The 24053-nt window shown below is 43.8% G+C and overlaps 1 protein-coding gene across 3 annotated transcripts in view; it reads left to right on the plus strand.

Annotated features, from left to right (window-relative positions):
* The window catches only part of LOC147100557 (PR domain zinc finger protein 2-like), a 176181-nt gene that overhangs the window by 76509 nt on the left and 75619 nt on the right, over window positions 1-24053 (plus strand). For all 3 annotated transcript variants that reach the window (XM_085966927.1, XM_085966928.1, XM_085966929.1), the window contains exon 4: window positions 1286-1389. In XM_085966927.1, coding sequence (XP_085823053.1) covers window positions 1286-1389 — 104 coding nt within the window. The remainder of the gene's footprint in view (window positions 1-1285; window positions 1390-24053) is intronic.

Here is a 24053-nt window from a genome sequence, read left to right on the forward strand (position 1 = left end):
TTTACGTTGAGCTTCCGTGGAACAATGTAAGAGGCCAAGGACGGTGAGGTCCGAGTGGGAATGGAACGGTGAATTGAAATGACAGGCGACCGGAAGCTTGGGGTCACCCTTACGGACTGAACAGAGGTGTTCCGCAAAGCGGTCACCCAATCTGCGTTTGGTCTCCCCAATGTAGAGGAGACCGCATCGTGAGCAGCAAATAAAGTATACTAGATTGCAAGAAGTACAAGTAAATCGCTGTTTCACCTGGAAGGTGTGTTTGGGGCCCTGGACAGTGGGAAGGGGGGAGGTATAAGGGCAGATGTTACATCTCCTGCGCTTGCACAGGAAGGTGCCAGGCGAAGGGGAAGGGGTGCTCGAGGTGATAGAGGAGTGGACTAGGGTGTCTCGGAGGGAGCGGTCCCTACGGAATGCTGAAAGGGGAGGGGAAGATGCGTTTGGTGGTGGGATCACTTTGGAGGTAGCGGAAATGGCGGAGGGTGATCCGTTGAATGTGAAGGCTGGTGGGGTGAAAGGTGAGGACAAGGGGAACCCTATCGTGGTTCTGGGAGGGAGGGGCAGGGGTGAGGGCAGAAGTGCGGGAGATAGAATGGACACGGTTGAGGGCCGTGTCAACCACGGTAGAGGGGAATCCTCGGTTGAGGAAAAAGGAAGACATGTCGGAAGCACTGGTGTGGAAGGTGGCATCGTCAGAGCAGATGCGGCAGAGACGGAGAAACTGGGAGAATGGAATAGAGTCCTTACAGGAGGCGGGGTGGGAGGAAATGTAGTCCAGGTAGCTGTGGGAGTCAGTACTATTACACAACATAACAGTCTATTGCCAATATAAATGTTTAACACCTGCCGGTTCTGGGTGTACTCCCTGGACTACAATAATTTTTTGGTAAATTTTCAACAGTTTTCTCATCTAGGGTTCACCTGCATAGTGACCTGGAGTGTGGGACATAGCTGCTTTTCGTTTCCCGCCCCCGCCCCCCTCCAGCAGACATGCAGAGGCCAATTGTAATATCCCTGCTGCTGTTCTGGCTGAGATCAGTGAACTCGGCATGGATGAGTGATGAAACCTAGGTTCTCCCTGGTTTGTAGGAGTAGGTTACAACTGAGCTGGTGAGAAAGCCATTTAGAAATTTTACATAGGGCTACTGCAGTGATGTAATTAGCAAGCATGTTTTGTAGAAAGCTCCACGCACAATTCGTCTCTAATTTAAAGTGAGTATTTTCTCAGCCAAAATAAAAAGTTTTGATAAGTCTTGGCCGCATGGCGTCATAAAACTTTGTCTTTCAGGTGTGTGGGCCACAAGGTCCATTCAGAAAGGCAGAAAATATGGTCCGTTTTCAGGAGAAAAGAAGAAAAAATCCCAGGTCAAGAACAATATGTATATGTGGGAGGTAAGGGCTGTCTGAATTTCAGGTGACTAGTGACTTATTTAACGAGTTTTGTGAACAAATATTTCAATGCAAGTATCCTATTAACTCATTCTGCTTGTGAATATACATTAAATGTCTGATTACTGAAAAATACATTTGTTTTTACTGAACTAACTATGATTAACTTTGGAGTTACATGCTTCAACCTTCACTTTATTCCTCCTGTTCCCTGCCACCATCTCTGTGCTGCAAGAAAAGGAAAATTGTCACTTACTTTAATGCCTGCAGAGACATAGCATCACCTCATCGCCTTAAAAAAAAAGGCTACTTCAGATTTTTAGCTGTTTTTGTGAGAGAATATGACTTAATTTCAAAAATACTAACTTGCCACCTCTAAGTCATTGGAGATTAATCTGTCATAAATTGCTTCACTCTCGTTCCACTATCTTTGTATCTGACGTGCAAGAACTCCTAAGTTTCACCATTTTAATGCAGATTTGTTGAAAAGCAAATTGTTTTGATATTTTACAAACTGAAACTCGGTAGCTTACTTTTTGCTCTGTATTTCATGTTTAAGTTGTGGATGCTGTGCTGGCCTTGTGGAACAGCGCATGTTATTATGCTATATCACAGAATGGAAAGGCATGAGTTTGTGTCTGTAGTCGTAACTGAGTTGATCCTTAATGGCTGTCTGCCTGCATTATTTAAGCATGCTGCATACCTAAAGTAGAAATCCCAAACTAAACATTCGAGTGAGCTTTGAGATTTTATTTACAGTACATTTGATACAACATTAAAGTAATCTGCTACTATTTTTTAAACAAATTGAGGCAGTTGCCTGAAAGTTCTTGTCTGTATATCGGTGTGTTTTTAATAATGTTAGATTATTTGAGACTGTTGATGAAAAGGAGATACTTGGGGGTAAAGGTGATGTGGTGATATGCAAAGCTGGTATTGATTTTAAGTTTTGTTTTAAATAATTTGTATAGCAGCCAGCCTGAGGTTTTTGAACAACTTTATTTATGTTGAAGAATGAGCACGGAGCGAGTGAAGATAATGTGTTGTAATAATTAATGTGGATCATACACCAATACATTGTGTTTGAAACTTGCCTTTTACGATGTATGACACAAAATTGCAAAAGGCATTCAGTATTCAAAAGGTTCAGCAATGCAATGCAGTGTATTCCTCAACCTGCCTCCCCCCCCCCCCCCCGTCACCTCCAGTACCCCATGTGTGAGCCTAGACATTAAAGCTATTCTAGCATGCAGAATGTCAAAACTGAGTCCAAATCTGCCTTCTCCATTGTCCACGTGCTCCTATTTTCCCAGCAGGGTTCATTGTGATGGTGGCCACAGCAGGGATTTAATAGTTCCTCCCCTGCACTCCTGAAGACATTGACCGCTGCTGGGATATTGTTCCATGGAACCCGGCAGCTCTCCAGCACTTTACCAAAGTGGCCATTCTTCATGTATGAGATGAGACGCTGAGTGTTGGAAGACTATGCCATCATGACTGGCGTCACAGTTGATCCTGCCCTTGCCCGACATTCACACCTTGTAGAGGTCACTGGATGGTGATCACGAAAGGATAGAATGTATGGCATTGGTAAAATTATTTTGTAACTTTTTTTTCCCCCCAATGTTTTAGAATTTTACTTTTGTCATTGGTTAGGGTTGCCAACTCCTGGCTGGAGGCATTCCTGGAGGTTTGACCACGTGAAGTTCTGACCATGTGATGTTCGATTCTGTGACCTCTACAAATGTTATTGCATTTGCCTTCTAATGGCTGAGTCCCCTGTAGTTGAGTATATTTGCTCATGGTTTCACACCAGCAGCTGTTTTGTGAGACGTTCCGAGAACCAGGAGGCCACCCACAAGCAGGCGGAGAAGGGAAACAGAGGGTGTGATAGAGGGGAAATCGAAGATGGGAGAGTGATTCGCAGAAGGGAAACCTGAGGTGGGAGGAACTTTAACTCCACCAGTAACTAATAGTAACTCGCTGAAATTGCACTGATAACTAATAGTAATACCAGTAACACTTCCATTCTCCTCATAGCCAACAGTAACTGATAGTCTATATGTAACTGGTAGTAATAGGTTTAATGCCTTGATTTCCTACCTGTAACAAGTAGTCATCTTTAACCTGCTGGTACATACCCTGAAACTACAGCCAGAATCCCCCTGCACTATACAAGGTGCAATTAGGCTCCCCAGTCGATGCCACTTTTCACAGGCTCAGACCACTTGTGATGAAGCATCCTGCAGTTTAATAGCCCTCAGTTTAAGAACCTTCCTTCTCCTTTGGTTCCTCCAGTGGGGATCCTCAGTCTCATCCCCTTGTTCCCCATTTGCTCACCAGTGGAAACCATTTTTCACTGTTTACTCATAGTAAAGTCCCCAAGTTTCAGTCACCCCTTTACTGGCTGCTCATCTCACGGTGCCGCTCCCAGCTACGCTGCTGCTGCTGTTCCCAGCTCTGCCAAAAATGCTGGGCAACACCCACCCAGCCTATTCCCCAGTGCCCTCTCACCGCAATTCTCCGACCCCCTATTCTCCAGGATCCCCAAACCCCTCACTGACACCCAATTGTACCCGGCGCACAGCTAGTCCTGGCTCTCTGCAGTGGCAGCCGGTGACGCCATGGAGGAGCTGCAGCGGGAAATTTATAACGTAAAGATCTACTGGTGCTAGCTGCAGTGACTGAGCGATCCATTTCCCATTCCGGGAGACTCCCAGGCAATCTGGGAGGGGTGTCAGCCCTATCATTAATCTAATCAAACATTGACCCAGACTTTTCAGATTATTACTTATCACATGTTACAGCTTGCTGCAGTGAGCAGTTTGAATGTGTTTACTGGTCCATCTGAGCACTACCGCAGCCTCTGGTCTGTTGTTACATTTACTGGTCTTGGTCTAGTGAACCAGTGTTTATTGCCAACTCTAACATATGGAGTATTCAAACAATTCTGTAGGAAGTTGCACCCAGTCGACCCGAATGGGAGGAAAAGATACAGATGGCATATAAGTAATTTATTACCAGTAACCTATTATGGCAAGAATAAAATATTTCTGCATTTCATTTAAATTTGAAGCTGAGAACGTAGATCTCTAACCAGCAAGTCTTAGAAGGATCCTTTTAAAAGAAAACGCTCTTCCAGGTTTGATTTCTGGCCTGTAATGTAATTGGCCTCAGCGCCCTGGGTTATGGAGGGTTCCTGCTACTGATTGCTATCTGGTGACCTCTGCTGGAAAGTGTGCATGTGTGGTTGTCAGGATTGAGTTTGGCTGAGATGCCACTCTGCCCTCAGAGTTGAATACCCCTCTGATACACCCTGTGTAGGCTGACTACATGAAGATTGGCTAAAGCACCAGAGGACATCCATGGAATCATATCTCAGCATGGAGGGGAGGGAAGAAAATTGGCAGAAAAAGGAAGGAGAAAAAAACAATTCATCGTTAATAAAAAAAAAGTGTTGATCAAAACAACAAATCTCACGGAAGCTTTTAAACCTCTTTTGGTAGTATCCAGTGCAAGGTTTCCTCCCTCCCTTCCCGTGCTCTGTGTAGCACCCATGATTAGCCACCTCACTTCTTTTCCCCTGTGACCATATTAGTTGAGAGGTCTGTTGCTCCAGCATGTGTGTGGGGTTTCATACAAGTCTGTTGTGGGGTCCTGCTTTCAGAACATCTGGGAGGAAAAATGAGGAAAAGTCTAGCTCACTTGGAGCAGCGGTTTTCTCCATACTACCGAATTATAGGATGGTGGCATGTTCATCTAGGCAAGAGTAACCATATCTAGGAGTAAAATGCTCATTGACTTTTTGTTTATGGGAGTTCTTTGAATAAAGCCTACTTTCCACAACTGACAGATAATTAAATGAAATTAACCACATCTTAGTTTCCTGCGATCGGTACTTGGGGCAGTGCGAACCCCCTCACATTGTTTCCAATAGAATTGCTCTGGGATGCAAGGGAATGTCATTTTCATTGGCATTGTGGAATAGCCTAGGAAGAAATGCCAATATTGCTATAAATAGTTTTTCATTGTAGATTGGGGGAGTAATTTAAACAAAAAGTACTTATTTTCTCCAACCTTTTTTTTAAAAAGCTATCTGAAATGAATTTATTCTGCAGTGTTAATATTTCTACAGTTTAAATTTAATATTCAATATTGTATAGGAAGTAGCTGATAGATGTGTACTTGATAAAATAAAGTTGCCAAAAATTTAATGTTGATGCACTGTTACCAGATCAGTTAATAGAAAACAAAAATTCAGTTACAATGTGGTAAAAGTATATGTAGAATAATTAAAATGATTAATACATTTAGCAACATCGCATTGTAAATCACAATTAGTAAGGTTATTAAATATTGAGTCCAGTTTTATGTCTGATTTTAATGTACACTTTGGCTAGATCTGCTTGTTAACAAATTTAGTACAGTGCATCAGAGGCATTGACTTTGTTGGGTACAAACAGATCACGAGAATACCATGCTCACCACACTTTACAGCTCCATATAGGTCTAAAGTGAATTCTTAAGTTCCATTGTGCTAATGTTTACTAGGCATTCTATGTATACACAGTGAAAAGTATTTGATAAATACCTGTATCTGTATTGCTCCATGCTGTGTTAAAACATCTCAAAGTGCTTCACGCAGGATTCACTTTTAAAGTGTGGTAGCTGTTATGCAGGTAAGCCTATTAATGACTTGCCTGTGGAAATATTGTAGATCAAAGTAAACAACAACAAGGGGGAAAACGAATTGTTGGTATCTGTTATAGGCTATCCGGTCAAGAAGAGAAACTAGACCTGGAACATTATACTCGGAGGGATCATGTGACTGCTCATACGCCGCTTACCATGGATAAATCTATAATGGGAATAAAGGGAGTGTATAAATGTTTTTCTGGACTGCTAAACGTCTCAAATGATTAAACCTCATGGATAGGACAAAATGAGATCTGTTTCTATTAGGCTATCAATTTCATATCTTTATTTGAGAAATCATAATGTTGGGCAAGCCCATTGCAGGGCACCACCAGGGTTAAAAAGAGCAGAAGAGGGGATGAGATCAATGAAGAAGTAGAAGGTTAGGTGATGCCAAGTTTTACACAAATGTAGCAACAGTCATCATGCATTTGGGAAACACGGGTTTGGATTTGGCTCAATGTAGCTGGGTTGTTTTCTGAATCCCTTTTGATTTATTTCCTCTCCCTAAAGTGTACAATTGTGAGAGTATATGATCCAGTCTATATGTGGAAAAGAAAGGTAGATTACTCACCAGACATGGCGTGGCCATCATTCTTTAAATGTTTTCCATTCACATTTCTTTCTCTTCCCCCCCCTCCACGCACGTGCACACACACACACACCCCCCGATTCTGCATCACCAAGTAGGCAATACATAGTGTGAAGATCCACATACAATGTGATAGAAACATAGAAGATAGGAGTAGGCCATTCGGCCCTTCGAGCCTGCTCCGCCATTCAACGAGATCATGGCTGATCATCCAAACCCCAGCACCCGGTCCCTACACGAACAACCATCCCACCCAAACCCTATCCCCGTAACCCCGTAACCCCACGTATTTAATCCCCGCTAACACTAAGGGCCAATTTTTATCATGGCCAATCAACCTAACCCGCACATCTTTGGACTGTGGGAGGAAACCGGAGCACCCGGAGAAAACCCACGCAAACATGGGGAGAATGTCTGTGTGGAGTTTGCACAGTCACCCGAGGCCGGATTTGAACCCGGGTCCCTGGCGCTGTGAGGCATCAGTGCTAAACACTATGAAGATGTTCAACTTCTTCAAAAGAATCTCCATACATAATTGTTATTGAACCCTGTGTGTTTAATAATAAACAGCACTTTGCCTGTCTGTCTGTCTCTCCTTTTTCCCCTTTCTTTGACACACACTCTCTCACATGACATGCCTTTAAATAGGGGAGATTATTTTTCCTCCTCGTTACATGCATGTTTTGGGAATTGTAGGGAACTTTAACTTGAGGAACTAAAACCATTCCACCCCTGGTTAATTTCTGTTTCACGTCTGGTGAATTTTATTTCAGAATCTCTTAACTAGTTGGCAAAAGGGGAGGTCCAGTTTCTCATTTGCATTGGGAAAGACATGGCCAGAAACCAAGTTGCAAAATACTCATGTGCAGCAGTTGTTCCAGTGCTGTGGAACCTGTTGTGCAATAGAAGTACATTATTATTAGACATATTTTATTTAGAGGTTGTTACCATTAACATGAGCAATAAATAAATTAGCATTTGTAAAGGTGAAAATGGGATTCTTAACTTGCTGCACAACAGAATGTAAAATTATCTTTCTGCCTTGAGAAATAGGAACTGAATTGACGAAGGGTAAGCTTGTCACTTTTTCAGCTCCAAAATGGAGTCAAATTGAAGTTCTTTTAAAACTGCTCAGAGGGCATGAGGTAGGTGAGTTGGTGGGGGCTATATTTTTCTCCCCTCTCTTGGTAACCCAATTTTCCACCCATGCAAAATTCTCAGTATTACTTTTACAACTTTCTTTTTACATTTCTTTGTATTCCATCTTAATTTCCTTGCCAATTTCCCCCTTCCCCTCCTTTAGGAATCAGCAACATCAGTGGGTGGCAGTAATTACATTGTATGATCACTTACTCAAGTGGCCTTGACTGATGGTGGGAAGCTATTTACTTGCAGAGAGTATCACAGCCAACCTTGTTCTGTCCTTGCTTTTTTTTATTATTCGTTCATGGGATGTGGGCGTCACTAGTAAGGCCAGCATTTATTGCCCATCCCTAATTGCCCTTGAGAAGGTGGTGGTGAGCCGCTGCCTTGAACCGCTGCAGTCTGTGGTGAAGGTACTCCCACAGTGCTGTTAGGGAGGGAGTTCCAGGATTTTGACCCAGCGACAATGAAGGAACAGTGATATACTTCCACGTCAGGATGGTGTGTGACTTGGAGGGGAACTTGGAGGTGGTGGTGTTCCCATGAGCCTGCTGCCCTTGTCCTTCTAGGTGGTAGAGGTTGCAGGTTTGGGAGGTGCTGCCAAAGAAGCCTTGGATAGTTGCTGCAGTGCATCTTGTAGATGGTACACACTGCAACCATGGTACACCGGTAGTGGATGGGGTGCCAATCAAGTGGGCTGCTTTGTCCTGGATGGTGTCGAGCTTCTTAAGTGTTGTTGGAGCTGCACTCATCTAGGCAAGTGGAGAGTATTCCATCACACTCCTGACTTGTGCCTTGTAGATGGTGGAAAGGCTTTGGGGAGTCAGGAGGTGGGACACGTGCCACAGTATTTATGTGGCTGGTCCAGTTAAGTTTCTGGTCAATGGTGACCCCCCAGGATGTTGATGGTGGGGAATTCGGCGATGGTAATGCTGTTGAATGTCAAAGGGCGGTGGTTAGACTCTTGCTTGTTGGAGATAGTCATTACCTGGCACTTCTGTGGCGCGAATGTTACCTGCCACTTATCAGCCCAAGCCTGAATGTCGTCCAGGTCTTGTTGCATGCAGGCATGGACTGCTTCATTATCTGTGGAATTGCGAATGGCACTGAACACTGTGCAGTCATCAGCGAACATCCCCATTTCTGACCTTATGTTGGAGAGAAGGTCATTGAAGCAGCTGAAGATGGTTGGGCCTAGGACGCTGCCCTGAGGAACTCCTGCAGTGATGTCCTGGGGCTGTGATGATTGACCTCCAACCATCACAACCATCTTCCTTTGTGCTAAGTATGACTTCAGCCAGTGGAGAGTACCCCCCCCCCCCCCGATTCCCATTGACTTCAGATTTATTAGGGCTCCTTGATGCCACACTTGGTCAAATGCTGCCTTGATGTCAAGGGCAGTCACTCTCGCCTCACCTTTGGAATTCAGCTCCTTTGTCTATGTTTGGACCAAGGTTGTAATGAAGTCTGGAGCCGAGTGATCCAGGCGGAACCCAAACTAGGCACACTTCCAACAGGAGTTGCTGGATAGTGATCAGGAGCAGCAACACTGGCTGATCTGTTCGCACCCACCATCCCCAGCCTGGTTGCTGAGGTGCTTTCAGCCATCCCAACTCATGTCAACATCTCGGCATAGATGAGGAATTGAACGTTTCTGATCGGTGTAGCTCAACAATTCATTGGATAAACTTACCCAGTCGTCTGTTAATCAGCTTCCATAGGGACAATACGGGTTTTTAAAATCCAAGCATTTTGGGTATCCATATTTAATTGGAGAATTTAACTTTTAATTTGGAGAATGTACAACACCTGGGATGTTGCAGAGAACTGCAACTGTTGTATTGTGCTTGGTCCCTCTTCTGTATGGGGTGACCAGAGTGTGCTTCACCTGTGATTTTAAATCCTGCCATTAATATTTTCAGCACCCAAAGAGCACTACTGTTGAAGTTTAACTTGTATGAAAAATGGAAATAATCTTGGACAAGTGCTGTTCTGTGGAAGACATTTTTCAGTCTGAAAGAGCTTTCCTTCTGCATCGAGAAATAACCTACCAAAGGTGCTTTAACAGCTTTAAAGGAGCATGGCTAAGAATATCTGGTAATTAAAAAACACAAACTGCACAGCAGGTCCACCAGCATCTGAAAGGGAAAAGCCAGGTTCAAGTTTCAGGTGGAAACCCTTCAATCAGAATGTTGTGCAATATATTTTCTGCAATTTTTTGCCATTTATGGAATTTTCTGTTGCCAAGCACCCAAAGGAAATCCAAAAGGTTAGTGGCTTTATTACTTTTGTTTTGTTTTTATTCCACTAGCAATGTAGGATAAATATTTGACATGATATAGAGCCCTGGTTTTGTTTGTTGTTTTGAAATGGATTGACTTCTAATTTTAAATTTAATTTTAAAATGTCTGAATAAAAGGGTTGATTATAAACTTGGTTATTTTCATTAATGCTGCAGTGCTTCATAGCAGGGTAATTAAGTGATGTAATGTCTGAGATTGTAAAAGCCCATCATTTTCCCAATCTTTGCAGAGTTAGCTGACTGTAACCCAAATATTTAGATTTAAAGTAATTGGTAGAAGGTTTAGAGGGGAGTTGAGGAGAACTTTTTTCACCAAGTGTGGTTGGGTTCTGGAACTCACTGCCTGAAATGGTGGAAGAGGCTGAAACCCTCGTCGCATTTAAAAAATATTTGGATATGCACTTGAAGTACCGTAACCTACAAGGCTATGGCCCAAGAGCTGGAAAGTGGGATTAGGCTGGATAGTTCTTTTTCGGCCAGCACAGGCACGATGGGCCGAATGGCCTCCTTCTGTGCTGTAAGATTCTTGATCTATGATTCGTTTTAAATGTGTGCATTTCAAACCATCCTGTATACTCCCCTTAAGTATTAACACACTTCCAATCACATTGTCAGATGCTCAAAACAAAACAGCAGTATCGTTGCAGAGAACATCTTATATTGGTCAAAAATGACCAGAAATAGCAGTAGTAAGTTGTCAAATGCAGAAAAATTCAGAAATTTGATGACTGTGGCAACTCCTAGGGTCAAGGGATTGGAAACCCATGATTTAAAATATCTTCCAAATCTGATTTTATTGTTTTAGAATGAATTCTGTTTTAAATGGATGAAATTCTCAATCGCTGCACCAACAAGAATGTGTATTTGATGAAAATCTGTGCCAGCCTGCAATTCCAGTACCAGCATTTGTATTTTGTGGTGAGCCTGTAACAAATATATGTATATGAAGAGGGCAATTTAATAGGAGTTTCATAATTACTAATACTGTGCTGCAGAATGGTATTGTGTGCCTATACTCTGTGCTGCCAATCACGCATTTTCATGAAAATCCAAATACACCCCACCCACTGGTTCCCCCTTATCTATTCTGCTAGTTACAACTTCAAAAAACTAACAGATTTGTCAAACACGATTTCCCTTTCATAAATCCGTGTTGACTCTGCCCTCTTGAGCATGCCTGATTATAATCGCTCAACCATCGGTGGCCGTGCCTTCAGTTGCCTGGGCCCTAAGCTCTGGAATTCCCTCCCTAAACCTCTCTGCCTCTTTTCTCCTTTAAGACGCTCCTTTAAAACCTACCTCTTTGACCAAGCTTTTGGTCACCTGCTCTAATTTCTCCTTGTATGGCTTGGTGTCAAATTTTTTTGTCTTGATACTCCTGTGAAACGCCTTGGGACGTTTTACTACGTTAAAGGCGCTATATAAATACAAGTTGGTGGTGGTGTAGGCAATCTAAAAATGAGAGAATGTTTTCACAGATGAATAGCTGAATAGTTTTCTAATTTGAATGCTCCACACACATTCTCTGTGCAGTGCCCACTTCTGGGTAATGAAAGATTTAAAGACTAGGCTGCAGTATTGAAAGATTCATAAGTATTGTCACTGGGCTTATTTAGCCTATTAGTACCAGTACGCTACAGTAGAAATCACACAAGCCAATACCTTTTTAATATTATGTGATGCACTTAATTTTGTCATCATGAATTCCTCTCATGATTGCCACCACCAGCAACTGACCTGCAGCCACTAGTACTGCACCCTACAGTAGTACAGGGCAAAATGCGCTCTCCAGGCATAATCCAAGTTTGAAGAACAGAAGCTACAACTGTGACAACATTCGGCAACAATTGAAGTTGACATGCACATTTCACACACCACTGTTACCCATCACTGAAATTCTAATGCAAAAAGTCTTGAATGCAGCTGTCAACTTCATATGAGCACCATTACATTTCACTACAATCCAAGCGACAACATTGTTACAGGAAACTCTTTGGTATCCGGCACCGACGGGACCGGGATGGTGCCGGTTGATTAAAAATTCCGGATGACGGAGAGGGTTATCTACAGAGGCTATTTTTAACAAACAAAAATTAAAAAAAATCAAGAAATGTGCAGTATACAGTACAGGTAGACTATCCTTTATCCGAAAACCTCGGGACCAGCCGTGTTTCGGTTTTTGGAAAATTTCGGATTTCAGAAGGTATTTTATAAGACTGGGAAATTTGGTGGGGGTCGGCGGGGGTGGGGGTTGGCGTCTGCGGGGGGTGGGGGTCGGCCGGTGTCGGCGGGGGGTCGGGGGCGGGGGGGCGGCGTCGGCGGGGGGTCGGGGGTGGGGGTTGGGGTCGTGTGCACGACTTACGCTGAATGAAAAAACTTTCGGTTTTTAGAGGTTTTCGGTTTTCGGAAGTTCGGATAAAGGATAGTCTACCTGTAATTGGATTTCTGACAGTGCCAAGAAGCCGAGTAGTGGCAGTTTGGAGAACTACCCCCACTGACTAACTCGACCACCGCGGGAGACTCGGACTTGGACTCGGCAACATTTCTGGTTATTGAGGTGTTGTTTTTGGAGTATGAATTTTGCCGGTTAATAGAGAATTCCGGATATTTAGGTGCCGTTTAAACGAGTGTTTCCTGTACTTTGAAACAATATTCTGCTGTAATATTTTTCCTCACTATTTAAATTGCACGCAGTAGTGTTCAGTTATCCAAGACTGTACAGTTGCCTATCCATAGAACTTTGTGTGGTTGTAAATGCGTACAGTGCTGCAAAATCTTGTTCCATTAGATGCCAGTGTTAGCTTCTGGCTTCACTTTTCACTCAACTCTTAAGATTTGTTGAAAAAGTGCACAACCTGTCAGATCTCACTGGGATTTGCTTCAAATTGTTCCAGATGGATCATACAGCAAGAATTGTTCACATGATGCTTCCCTCATGCATATATATTTTCCCTGGTACTGAGGACTTTGACATTCTAGAAGCTGACCCTCAATTATATATAATGGTGAAGCATGCTGAATTTATTCTTTAGTAAGCAGCCTTCTCTTCTCCCTCCCCTGGGCTATGATAATCGGCTGTGCAGAGGGGCTATGCTGAGCGTGTTATTGGGTCCTGTCTGATGGTCTTTGGGCTGGGTGCATGATGGTTACAAGCTTTGTCTGTGTGCAAGTGTGTACTATGAAAATGAGCTTTTAATAATCTTTAAACAATGAGTTAATAGCAATTTAGAGAAGCATTTGTCAAATTTCTGGCTTGCAAGTCCTTTTATCTCCCAGTTAATCTAGTAGGTATCAAAAATGTTGAAATGAGTATTTGCTCTAAAATGCATTTTTTTCTTAATTTCATGGATCTGCATGTTTGTAATTGAGAACATTTTAAATGTACTTCAGAACAAATCACCCAAGTGTGTGTGTGTGTGTGTGTGTCACTGTAGTAGATTAGCCTGCTGACCCACACACTGTGTGTGGCTACTGGAGCAAGGTATCAGAGGGCATGGAACTGTATCCCAGCATGAAGCCGTGCCTTTGGGAGAGGGAAAGGACACAGCCTGAAGTTTGCACAGTGGTCACTGCTCAGGTTTCCTATTTGGATCTGGAAGATAGACTCAGCAGCAGGTCTGCAGAATTGAAACTAAATATAGAACCGTGTCCAAAGAAAATACAACCTTTTTAATTGGAAGAAAATAGATAATGCCAAGTTTGCGATTTAAAGGCCTGAAGACTGCGGGAAGTACTGGCTGATATAATAGTGAGGTTTTCTGTTTCTACTCTTGCCAGTCTGCGATTTGCTGCCCATTCCTTTTAATGGGTAGAAACCTTTGGGCTGACGACTGCAAAAGTGGAAAACCCTGTCAGTGTCTTCAAGAAAATATGCTAGAAAGATTTGTTAATACAAGGTGTGCAAGTAGTCCCTTTTGATTTTAAATATGAAACGTCAGATGTAGAAATTGAGCTTTTAGTCTGCTGTTTACACAGTAAGAATTTAGTACCTCAGAAATAGGAAGGGGAACAGTGCACAAAACTAAGGAAACACTGGAATGAAACTGATTTAGGATTTTTAAATGCACAGTTCTGGTCTCCATATTATAAAAATGATATAGAGGCACTGCAACAAAGATTTACAAGGTTGATACCAGAACTGAGGGGTTATACTTATCAGGAAAGGCTGAACAGGCTGGGGCTCTTTCCTCTCAGAGAAAGCTCGAAGGGTGCCCTAATAGAGGTCTTTAAAATTCTGAAGGTGTTTGAGAGGGTAGATGTAGAAAATGTTTCCACTTGTGGAGGAAGTCCAAAACTGGGACCATCAATACAAAGATAGTCACCAATAAATCCAATAGGGAAATCAAGAGAAACTTCTTCACCCAAAGAGTGGTGAGAATGTGGAACTCGCTACCACAAGGAGTAGTTGAAGCGAATAGCATTTAAGGGGAAGCTAGATAAGCACATGAGGGAGAAAGGAATAGAAGGATATACGGATGGTGTTAGATGAAGAAGGGTGGGAAGGGACTCGTGTGGAGCATAAATACCGACATAGACCAGTTGGGCTGAATGGCCCATTTCTGCGCTGTAAATTTGATGTAATTCTGGTAAAACTAGGAGATAAAACTTCGTATGACTAAGTATTTTAATTCTTATGTCTGTGGGAGCAGATCACTATTCATCATGTTTGTTTTGCAATTGACTTTGTTCAGTATTTTGTGATAGTATATTTCCTTCTGTTCATTATGGAGTGAATGGCCTTGTTATTAACCCCCCCCCCCAAAAAAAAAAACAACAGGCCAGAGTGTGTTGGGGTTAGAGTTAAATCCCACGCCCACCGCCATTTTTATGGCGGCGAATATCGGAGCATCCAAGTGCCCCACTGTGGAGAGGATGGAAAATTCATTAACATATTCAAATTGGGCTCCCCCCCTCCCCCTTTTCCTGTTGGAGCCTCTCCGTTGCCAGGGACCATCCTCGAGGGTGCCTGCTTTGGCCCCCTCCTGCTGCTGGTGTTTCCCCGCCCGTTGGCCGGGCAGCCAACGGAACTAAAAAATGTTAATGAGATCCTGCTGTTAAGTTTAGCAGGACCTCCATGTCCCTGGCTTACTGGGCTCTTTGGTCTCTCCCACACCCTCCCCGCCTCCCTGTAAATACCGGGGCCAATATTTCAGATTTGATGGTGTACAACTTACAAGGCCTAAATCCTATTTGGCATTCTTTATTTTCAATAATATACCCTACTTTTTACATTCCCATTTTAAACTCTCCCTTTTATTGTCTTTTACTCCCCCCCCAGTAAGTTTTCACAGTATGGACCAATACCCCAACCAATCTCCTCGCCCATTAAATTTTAATAGAAGATCCTGCAGAACCAAGTAACCTGTGTGCAAATTCCTGATATTTTTTATTTTAACTATACTTTTCCAAGTTTGTTGGTGTCCAGCAGTACAGGTCTTGGCCCTTCACCTAGATTTTTCAGTAATAATTTCTACGGGCCAGTGGCAACTCAAGGCAACTTCATGGCTTTTTCTCATCCTTTACAATATTGAAGAGTTTTGTAGAATACTAAGGAGTTTCAGCATAGGAGGCCATTCAGCCCATTGAACCTGTGCTGCTTCCACATTGGAGTTAAAGGCTGGAGTTTTCCATTTCTGCATTCACCACCCCGTATACATTAATTCCATTCCTTGCTGTTTCCCCATAACCTTCAATATTTTTTTTTTCTCAAGTGTTTATCCAATTGCCTCTCGAGTGTCGCACTTGACTCGATAGCCACTTGGAGTATTGTGTTCTGTATTCAAATAACTTTGTGTGGAAAAAAAATAATTTTAACCTCCCCCTTTATGGTTTTAGCACTGGTGCGAAGTTTATCCCCCTGTGTTACTGGTTTCCTGACCCTTGGCAATAACCTTATCAAAAGTTTGAGCATTTTTATTAGATTCTCCCTGTCCCTCCTACTGTTCTGGTGAATACATTCACCACAGGTTTTTTGAAATCTTTCATCATAACTATATATTCTAATCTCTGGCATCATCCTAGTAAATCTAGGATTCACAATATTCAAATAATATCTTTTGAAATAAGATTGTCCTTCAAATGTATTGTAGAGGTCTTGGCAGTCTCATTTCCACCATCTTTGAAATTCCAAAATAAATCCTTTGGGGGAAAAATTCAGTTGTTTGCGCCTCCCGTTAGCGCCTTAAGAGGGCGCTAATGGGGTGCAAAGCAACTAGCGCCCGGGCGCGGTGATGTTTGCGCCGCTCGCAAAATTAACTAGACATTTTGCGGCGGCGCTAAACACTACCGCCACGATCTCCTGTGCCGGCAGATCGTGACGTCGGTGCGCAACGCCCTGGAGGTGCCCCGGACATTGAGTGGCGCCCCCTGCTTTACCGCCTGCCGCTAGCAACGACAGGTTGAGTGGACTGTTTTGCAGTTAGGAAGGGACTGGGGGAGCGCTATTTAAAGGCGACCGCTTCCTGCCTTTTTTTGTTGGTGACATTTTTGCACCACGCACTCAGAGAGAGAGAGAGAGAGAGAGAGAGAGAGAGAGAGAGACTTCTGAAGAGATTCAACGCTGTGTGAAGGAGTTTTGGGTACTGAGCAGTACTTTGCAGGTTCATTTTGATTTGCCCTTGTATCGATTTAGAAGAGACTGTGGGGACTGCACTCTGAGCTCTTTCCCTGGGTCTCTCCATTGTTCTTTCCAGCAGATTTGATGTACAGGTCTCTCCAGGCCGAGATTCAAGGCTGCAATGAGCAGGATGTGGATAGAGATCAAAATCAACCCTCCCCTTTAAGATAAAAACAGAAAATGCTGGAGAAACTCAGCAGGTCAAGCAGCATCTGTGAAGAAAGAAACAGAGTTCACGTTTCAGGTCGATGACCTTTCGTCAGAACTCCCCTTTAAGAACTGGCTGGCGCCAGTGTGTCTGTGTTCCATTGCTGACTGACATCACATGAGCTTCGCCAGCGTTCTGAGGTAGCGCCTCATTCCTCGGCCTTTGCGCCTTAAGACAGGTGTGAAGCGCCTGATTTAGCGCGCCAATCACTTCCAGCGATAAAAGCCAAGTTTGCTGTCGGAGGCGATAATTAGCGCCAGGCACTAAACTTTGGGCACGGCCGAAAATGGGGCGATACTGAATTTTCCCCCTTGTTTGTAGTGGGAATTTGCTTCACCAAAAAAAATTCTGATTATAATTTGATCTTTGAGTTGCGAGAGAATTAAAAAAAAAAAAAGAAGAACGTAAGAAATAAGAGCAGGAGTAGGCCATTCAGGCCTTCGAGCCTGCTCCACCATTCAATGAGGTCATGGCTGATCTTCTGCCTCAACTCCATTCACCGGCCCTATCGCCATCTCCCTTGATGCCCTTACTAGTCAGAAATCTATTTACTTCTGTTTTGAATATACCCAATGACTGAGCCTCCACAGCCTCTGGGGTAGAGAATTCCAAAGATTCACCACCCTCCGTGTGAAGAAATTTCTTCTCATCTCAGTCCTGAATGGCCTACCCTTTATCTTGAGGCTGTGGCCCCTGGTTCTAGACTCCCCAGCCAAGGGAAACATTCTCCCAGCATCCACCCTATCAAGCCCTGTAATAATTTTGTATGCTTCAATGAGATCCCCTCTCATTCTTCTGAATTCAAGAGAATACAGGCCTAGTTTACTCAATCTCTTCTCATACGACAGTCCCGCCATCCCAGGAATCAATCTCGTGAACCTTCGTTACACTCCCTCTATGGCAAGTATATCCTTCCTTAGGTAAGGAGACCAAAATTGTACACAGTACTCCAGGTGTGGTCTCACCAAGGCCCTATATAATTGGAGTAAGACTTCTTTACTCCTGTACTCAAATCCTCTTGTAATGAAGGCCAACATACCATTTGCCTTCCTAATGGCCTGCTGCACCTGCACATTCACTTTGTGACTCGTGTGCAAGGACACCCAGGTCCCTTTGAGCATCTGCATACTCCAATCTTTCACCATTTAGTAAATACTCTGCCTTTCTGTTTTTTCTACCAAAGTGGATAACTTCACATTTATCCACATTATATTCCATCTGTCATGTTCTTGCCCATTCACTGAGCCTGTCGAGATCCCCTTGAAGCCTCTTCACATCCTCTTCGCAACTGACACTGCCACCTAGCTTTGTGTCATCAGCAAATTTGGAAATGTTACATTTAGTCCCCTCATCTGTAGTCTTAGTGCAAATTCTACGCAGTTCTGACTAGAGTTGGATGTTTTGGAGTTCCTTTTTCCTGACTTGTATTCTTTGCCGCCTTTGTGCCAGAGATGGCATGTAAGCTAATCAAGAGCCACTAAAAGGGTCCTCCACTCAGAAGCTATGGAGGCTTCCGCATTGCCTGAAGAGTTTTTTTTCTCTCTAGGTATCTGCCGGCATTGTACTTGCAGTAATGTGGGCTTCGCCTGAAAACCTAGATACGACTTCTAGATCTGTCCTACGTGGCTGGTGAAATGCAAGAGCTGCAGTAGTTTAGTCTCTCACACAACTATCTCGCTGTAGTAAGACTGCAAACTTGCATGTTTAATTCTGCAAAAAAAAAGCTGGACAAATACATGCCCACTTTCCTGTCATGTGATTGTTTTGAAGCAATGAAGAAGAGCCCAATAAAACATAAAGGGGGAGAAATTCAGTTGGTTAGCGCCTCCCATTAGTGCCTGGTGGGGGCACTAACTGCACTGCACACCAAATACAGTCGCCTCTTAGTGCCGCCGCTAACAGTTAGCGCCTGGGGCTTTAGTGCCAGGCAGATCATGGTGTCAGTGAGCGTGCAATGCTCACTTATCGCCCGATCTGCCAAATTGATTATCGCCCCCTGCCTTAGCGCCTCGCCCCGACAACAACAGGAAGAGGAGGTGTGAAGCAGACGGATGGCGGCTCCAGGGGCGCTATTTAACAACTGGCAGGTTAGTGCTGTTTCACTGCTTCCTTGTCAGTTTCCACATGTACGCTGATGACACCCAGCTCTACCTCACTACCTCTTCTCTCGATCCCTCCACGGTCTCTAAATTGTCAGACTGCTTGTCTGACATACAGTTCTGGATGAGCAAAAATTTTCTCCAATTAAATATTGGGAAAACCAAAGCCATTGTTTTCGGTCCCCGCCACAAACTCCATTCCCTAGCCACTGACTCCATCCCTCTCCCTAACATCTGTTTGAGGCTGAACCAGACTGTTCGCAACCTTGGTGTCATATTTGACCCTGAAATGAGCTTCTGACCACATATCCGCAGCATAACAAAGACCGCCTACTTCCACCTCCGTAACACCGCCCATCTCCGCCCTTGCTTCAGCTTATCCGCTGCTGAAACCCTCATCCATGCCTTTGTTATCTCTAGACTTGACTATTCCAACGCACTCCTGGCTGGCCTCCCATATTCCACCCTGCGTAAACTTGAGGTCATCCAAAACTCGGCTGCCTGTGTCCTAACTCGCACCAAGTCCCGTTCACCCATCACCCCTGTGCTCGCTGACCTACATTGGCTCCTGGTTAAGCAGCGCCTCCATTTCAAAATTCTCATCCTTGTTTTTAAATCCCTCCATGGCCTCGCCCCTTCCTATCTCTGTAATCTCCTCCAGCCCCACAACCCCCTGAAATATCTGCGCTCCTCTAATTCTGCCCTCTTGAGCATCCCTGATTATAATCGCGCAACCATTGGCGGCTGTGCCTTCTGTGGCCTAGGCCCTAAGCTCTGGAATTCCCTGCCTAAACCTGTCTGACTCGCTACCTCTTTCCTCCTTTAAGACACTCCTTAAAACCTACCTCTTTGACCAAGCTTTTGGTTATCTGCCCTAATTTATCCTTATGTGGATCGGTGTCATTTTTTTTTGTCTTAAAATACTCCTGTGCAGCGTCTTGGGACGTTTTACTACGTTAAAGCCGCCATATAAATACAAGTTGTTGTTGTTTGCGATAGTGCAAGAGTTTAATTCAGTCAGTTAAAGGTTCTTTAGTACCAGGAGTGTTGTGGCTACTAAAAATTTGTTACATCTATTCTGACAAAATTTCGCAGTGCTACACATTGTTACATTAATGGGGACTGCACTGGCAGTTGACCTCGCCCTCCAGGATCTACTGCGGAGGGAGCGGAGGCAGCGAGAAAGATTGCAAGATGTGGCCAGAGGGAGGAGGTGGGTCATCAGGGCTCTCAACAGGAGGCCATACCCTCCGAGGGTATTCCAAGAGCACTTCTCCTACCTCCAATTAAGCGAGGAGCGGTGCAATAGAAGGCTCCGCTTCAGCAAGGATGTGGCCACCGAACTCTGCCACCTCCTGCAACCAGACCTCGAGCCTCGGATCAGGTCGACCACAGCTTTGAGTGGCAGTCAAGGTCACCGTCGCCTTCAGTTTCTTCGCCAACGGTTCCTTCCAGTCTGCAACAGGAGATATAGCGAACATCTCGCAATTCGCCGTCCATCGCTGCATCTGGGAGGTCACAGAGGCTCTCTACAGTAGGAGAGAGAAGCAGGACAAACGTGCATGTGGCTTTGCCTGGATAGCAGGCTTCTCCATGGCGCAGAGTGCCATTGACTGCACCCACGTGGCTTTGCGGGCACCGCATAACAATCCTGAGGTCTTCCGTAACCGCAAAGGCTACACTCACTTAAAGTGCAGTTGGTGTGCAACCATAGCAAATCCTCAATGTAAATGCCCGCTATCCTGGCAGCAGCCACAATGCCAGCACTTTTCCAGCCGTCTCATCAAGCTGGCTGGAGACGAGGGCTATCCGCTCTTCACCTGGCTCATGACTCCCCTCCGCAACCCTAGCACTCCTGCTCAGCACTCATAAAATGAGAGCCATGCTGCCACCAGGAACATCATCGAGCAGACCATTGAGGTGCTCAAGCAACAGTTCCAATGCCTTGACCGGGGATGCACAAAAGGCCAGAATTGGAGGAGCGTAGAGATCTCTGCAGGTTGTAGGGCAGGAGGAGGTTACAGAGATAGGGAGGGGTGCGGCCATGGAGGGATTTAAAAACAACGATGAGAATTTTAAATTTGCAGTGCAGTCCTTAATGTCCACTGATGCCACCATGATTTTGTGAACTTTGCATGCTCTGCAATTAATGCTGAACGTGTGCACACTGTGGTCTCAAGTTGGAGGAATTTGCTGTTCAGGAGGAACTTGCTACCTGGTTCAAATCATGAGGCTCTGATTTTCATTGAAGCATTGCTCTATTAGTACACCTGTTGCCTTCATCTTGGGATATAATAAGGCGTTGAAAAGGTTCCAAGCTTCAGTCTCTCGGTACCTCAAGAACAAATTGTACTTGCATCCTCTCTGACTAATTCTGGTCAGGGTTTTGAATTTAGTCTGATGCAAATGAGCAGGTCCTTCCTTGAACCAGCAGAACTTTATTTTGAAGCAACTCTTGATGACTGCTTAAGTTGCCATTATACCAACATGTAGAAATAATGATTCTTCCTGATCACACTTTTTTCCCTTTTTCCCCCTTTGTCTTCTAACCTAGCTTTCATTTTATTTTCGCTGAAGATTTTGTCCCAAGTTCCATCTGAAGTCTAATCTATAAACTTATTTTAAAATCAAAAACTTCATGGCTTTGACTTGGTTTCTACAGCACTTACTTAGCAGGTGGGCTTCTCGGGGTAAATAAGTGTTTCTATACACTCCATAAATATAAATGGATCTCCCCAGCATTTCTCACAAATCAGGTTATAAGGACAGAAATGCCATACCATCCAGTGCACGATGCATATTTGCTGGTATGGTTGAGCTGTGTCCCTTTTCAGGATACGAATTGTTAAGTAAACAGAATTTGGTTAGGAAATTCCTTGGGGAGATTTGTAAATTGGAATATGCCTCAGTTTCAGGTTTCAACTGAGAAGCACACTGCATTTTAAGATTGTTTTGGATCTGTAACAAAGAAAATGCTCTCATTCAAGTTGCATAGATTACCAGGTATTTTACTTACCCTGAAATCAATTGCCTCAGACCCAAACCCACCTCGAGCTAAATGAGAGCTTTTGCTTTATTAAATTGGCTTCCCGAATGAAGACTTGGTGGGTGAATGAATAATTGCTGAACCGGCAATAGTTAGACATAATAAAATAGAGGTGATGTCTATTTCAATTTGTATCTACTATGCATATTCCAGAGATACATTTTTCAGGAAAGCCACTTTCCGTCCCGTGATGTGACTCAATTGCTCGTGTTTGCAAGTACCGTTAGGTTATGGAATCCTGCAGCAAGGCTTGCGATTAGAAGAACTGGTCTTGCATCTAGAGTAGACTTCCAGCTAAAGTTGTGTTGATTATTTAAAGACCTTTTGAAAATGTGCTGGATGAATATCTAATGAACAACTACTGTATGTATATAGTATCTTTTAATATAAAGGTTGCTTCACAGAGAAACTAAAGTTAAGAATGGGATTCAAGGTTATAAGGAAAAGTGTAGGTAAAGACGTTTGAATGCCAGGGGGACCTTGATGACTTAAAAGCTGGTAGTTAATGGAAAACGTAGTAAGACAGCCAGTCTTACCCAAGGAAGGATATACTTGCCTTAGAGGGGGTGCAACGAAGGTTCACTAGATTGATTCCTGGGATGAGAGGGGTGTCCTGAGGAGAGATTGAGTAGAATGGGCCTATACTCTGGACTTTAGAAGAAAGAGAGGTGATCTCATTGAAATGTATAAAATTCTGAGGGCTTGACAGGGTAGATGCTGAAAGGCTGTTTCCCCTGGCTGGAGAGTCTGGAACTGGGGATCATAGTCTCAGGATAAGGGGTCGGCCATTTAGGACTGAGATGAGGAGAAATTTCTTCACTGAGAGGGTGGTGAATCTTTGAAATTCTCTACCCCAGAGGGCTGTGGAGGCTCAGTCGATGAGTATATTCAAGGCTGAGAGCGATAGAGTTTTGGACACCAAGAGAATCTAGGGATATGGGGATCGGGCGAGAAAGTGGAGTTGATGTCGAAGATCAGCCATAATCTTATTGAATGGCGGCGCAGGCTCGAGGGACCGTATGGCCTACTCCTGCTCCTATTTCTTATGTTCTTGTGTAAAGGATGAATTGATGCAAGATTAGACAGAGAGAGTGGATTGTACATCTTTTATCGAATAAAATGTGCCTAATGGTCTTTTCCCATTCCATGTTTTATTCTTAAATCAGGGAGTTCTCCGGGAGGGGAGATTTTTTTTTTCTGGTTGTTAAGCATTAGTGACAATGTTTTTCCCAAGTTCACTATTTCTAAATAAATTGTAAATATTTTTGAAAATTGAAGGTTTACAATTTTGCTAGAAATAATAAGAACAGGAAATTCTCCTGCTGTGTTGGCGATGCCACTAATATTTTGCCTCTCCCACTCAAGTATATAAACTGTTCAAGCTTCACTTACATTGTGATAGAAGAATCTCTTTGATTGCATTGTAACTTTAAGTTTTGGGATATGTTACAACTCAGTGAATGCTGGGATCTGATAATGTTAAGATTTTATATTTACTTCTAGGTCTCTTATGATATTGCTAAAGATGAATTGGAAATTTTATAATTATAGTGGTGTTATACCCAGCAGTGTTACCAGAGACGCTGACTTATCAGCACTGGCGGAAGCCCGAGGATTTGGGAGCACTGGGAAATGATCTGAGGGTCTAGCAGTACTTAGGTTCCCAGGGTTTGGGAGCACAGACGAAGGATGTTTTGGAAATGATGGGGCAGATCCTGGGATCTGGGAAAATTGGAAGGCCACGTCCAAAGAGACCTCTAGCTCTGGGAGCACTGGGGTTGTTGGGCTCAGGTAGCACTGGGAATGTGGTTTAGGGGCTTGAGTGCTGAGGGAGTGGGGGAGGTCTGAGGAAGTGTTCTGAGGTCCAACAGGACCTCGGGAGGTTTTTGAGCATCGGGGGCAGGGTCTAGCATTATTGTGGGCTTGCTGATATGTGGCAGTGTTGGAGGTGAGCAAGGTTTAAAAA

The sequence above is a fragment of the Somniosus microcephalus genome, chromosome 25 (assembly GCF_052327205.1).
Source record: "Somniosus microcephalus isolate GS21.2 chromosome 25, FLI_Smic_1.0, whole genome shotgun sequence".
Lineage (NCBI taxonomy): Eukaryota > Metazoa > Chordata > Chondrichthyes > Squaliformes > Somniosidae > Somniosus > Somniosus microcephalus.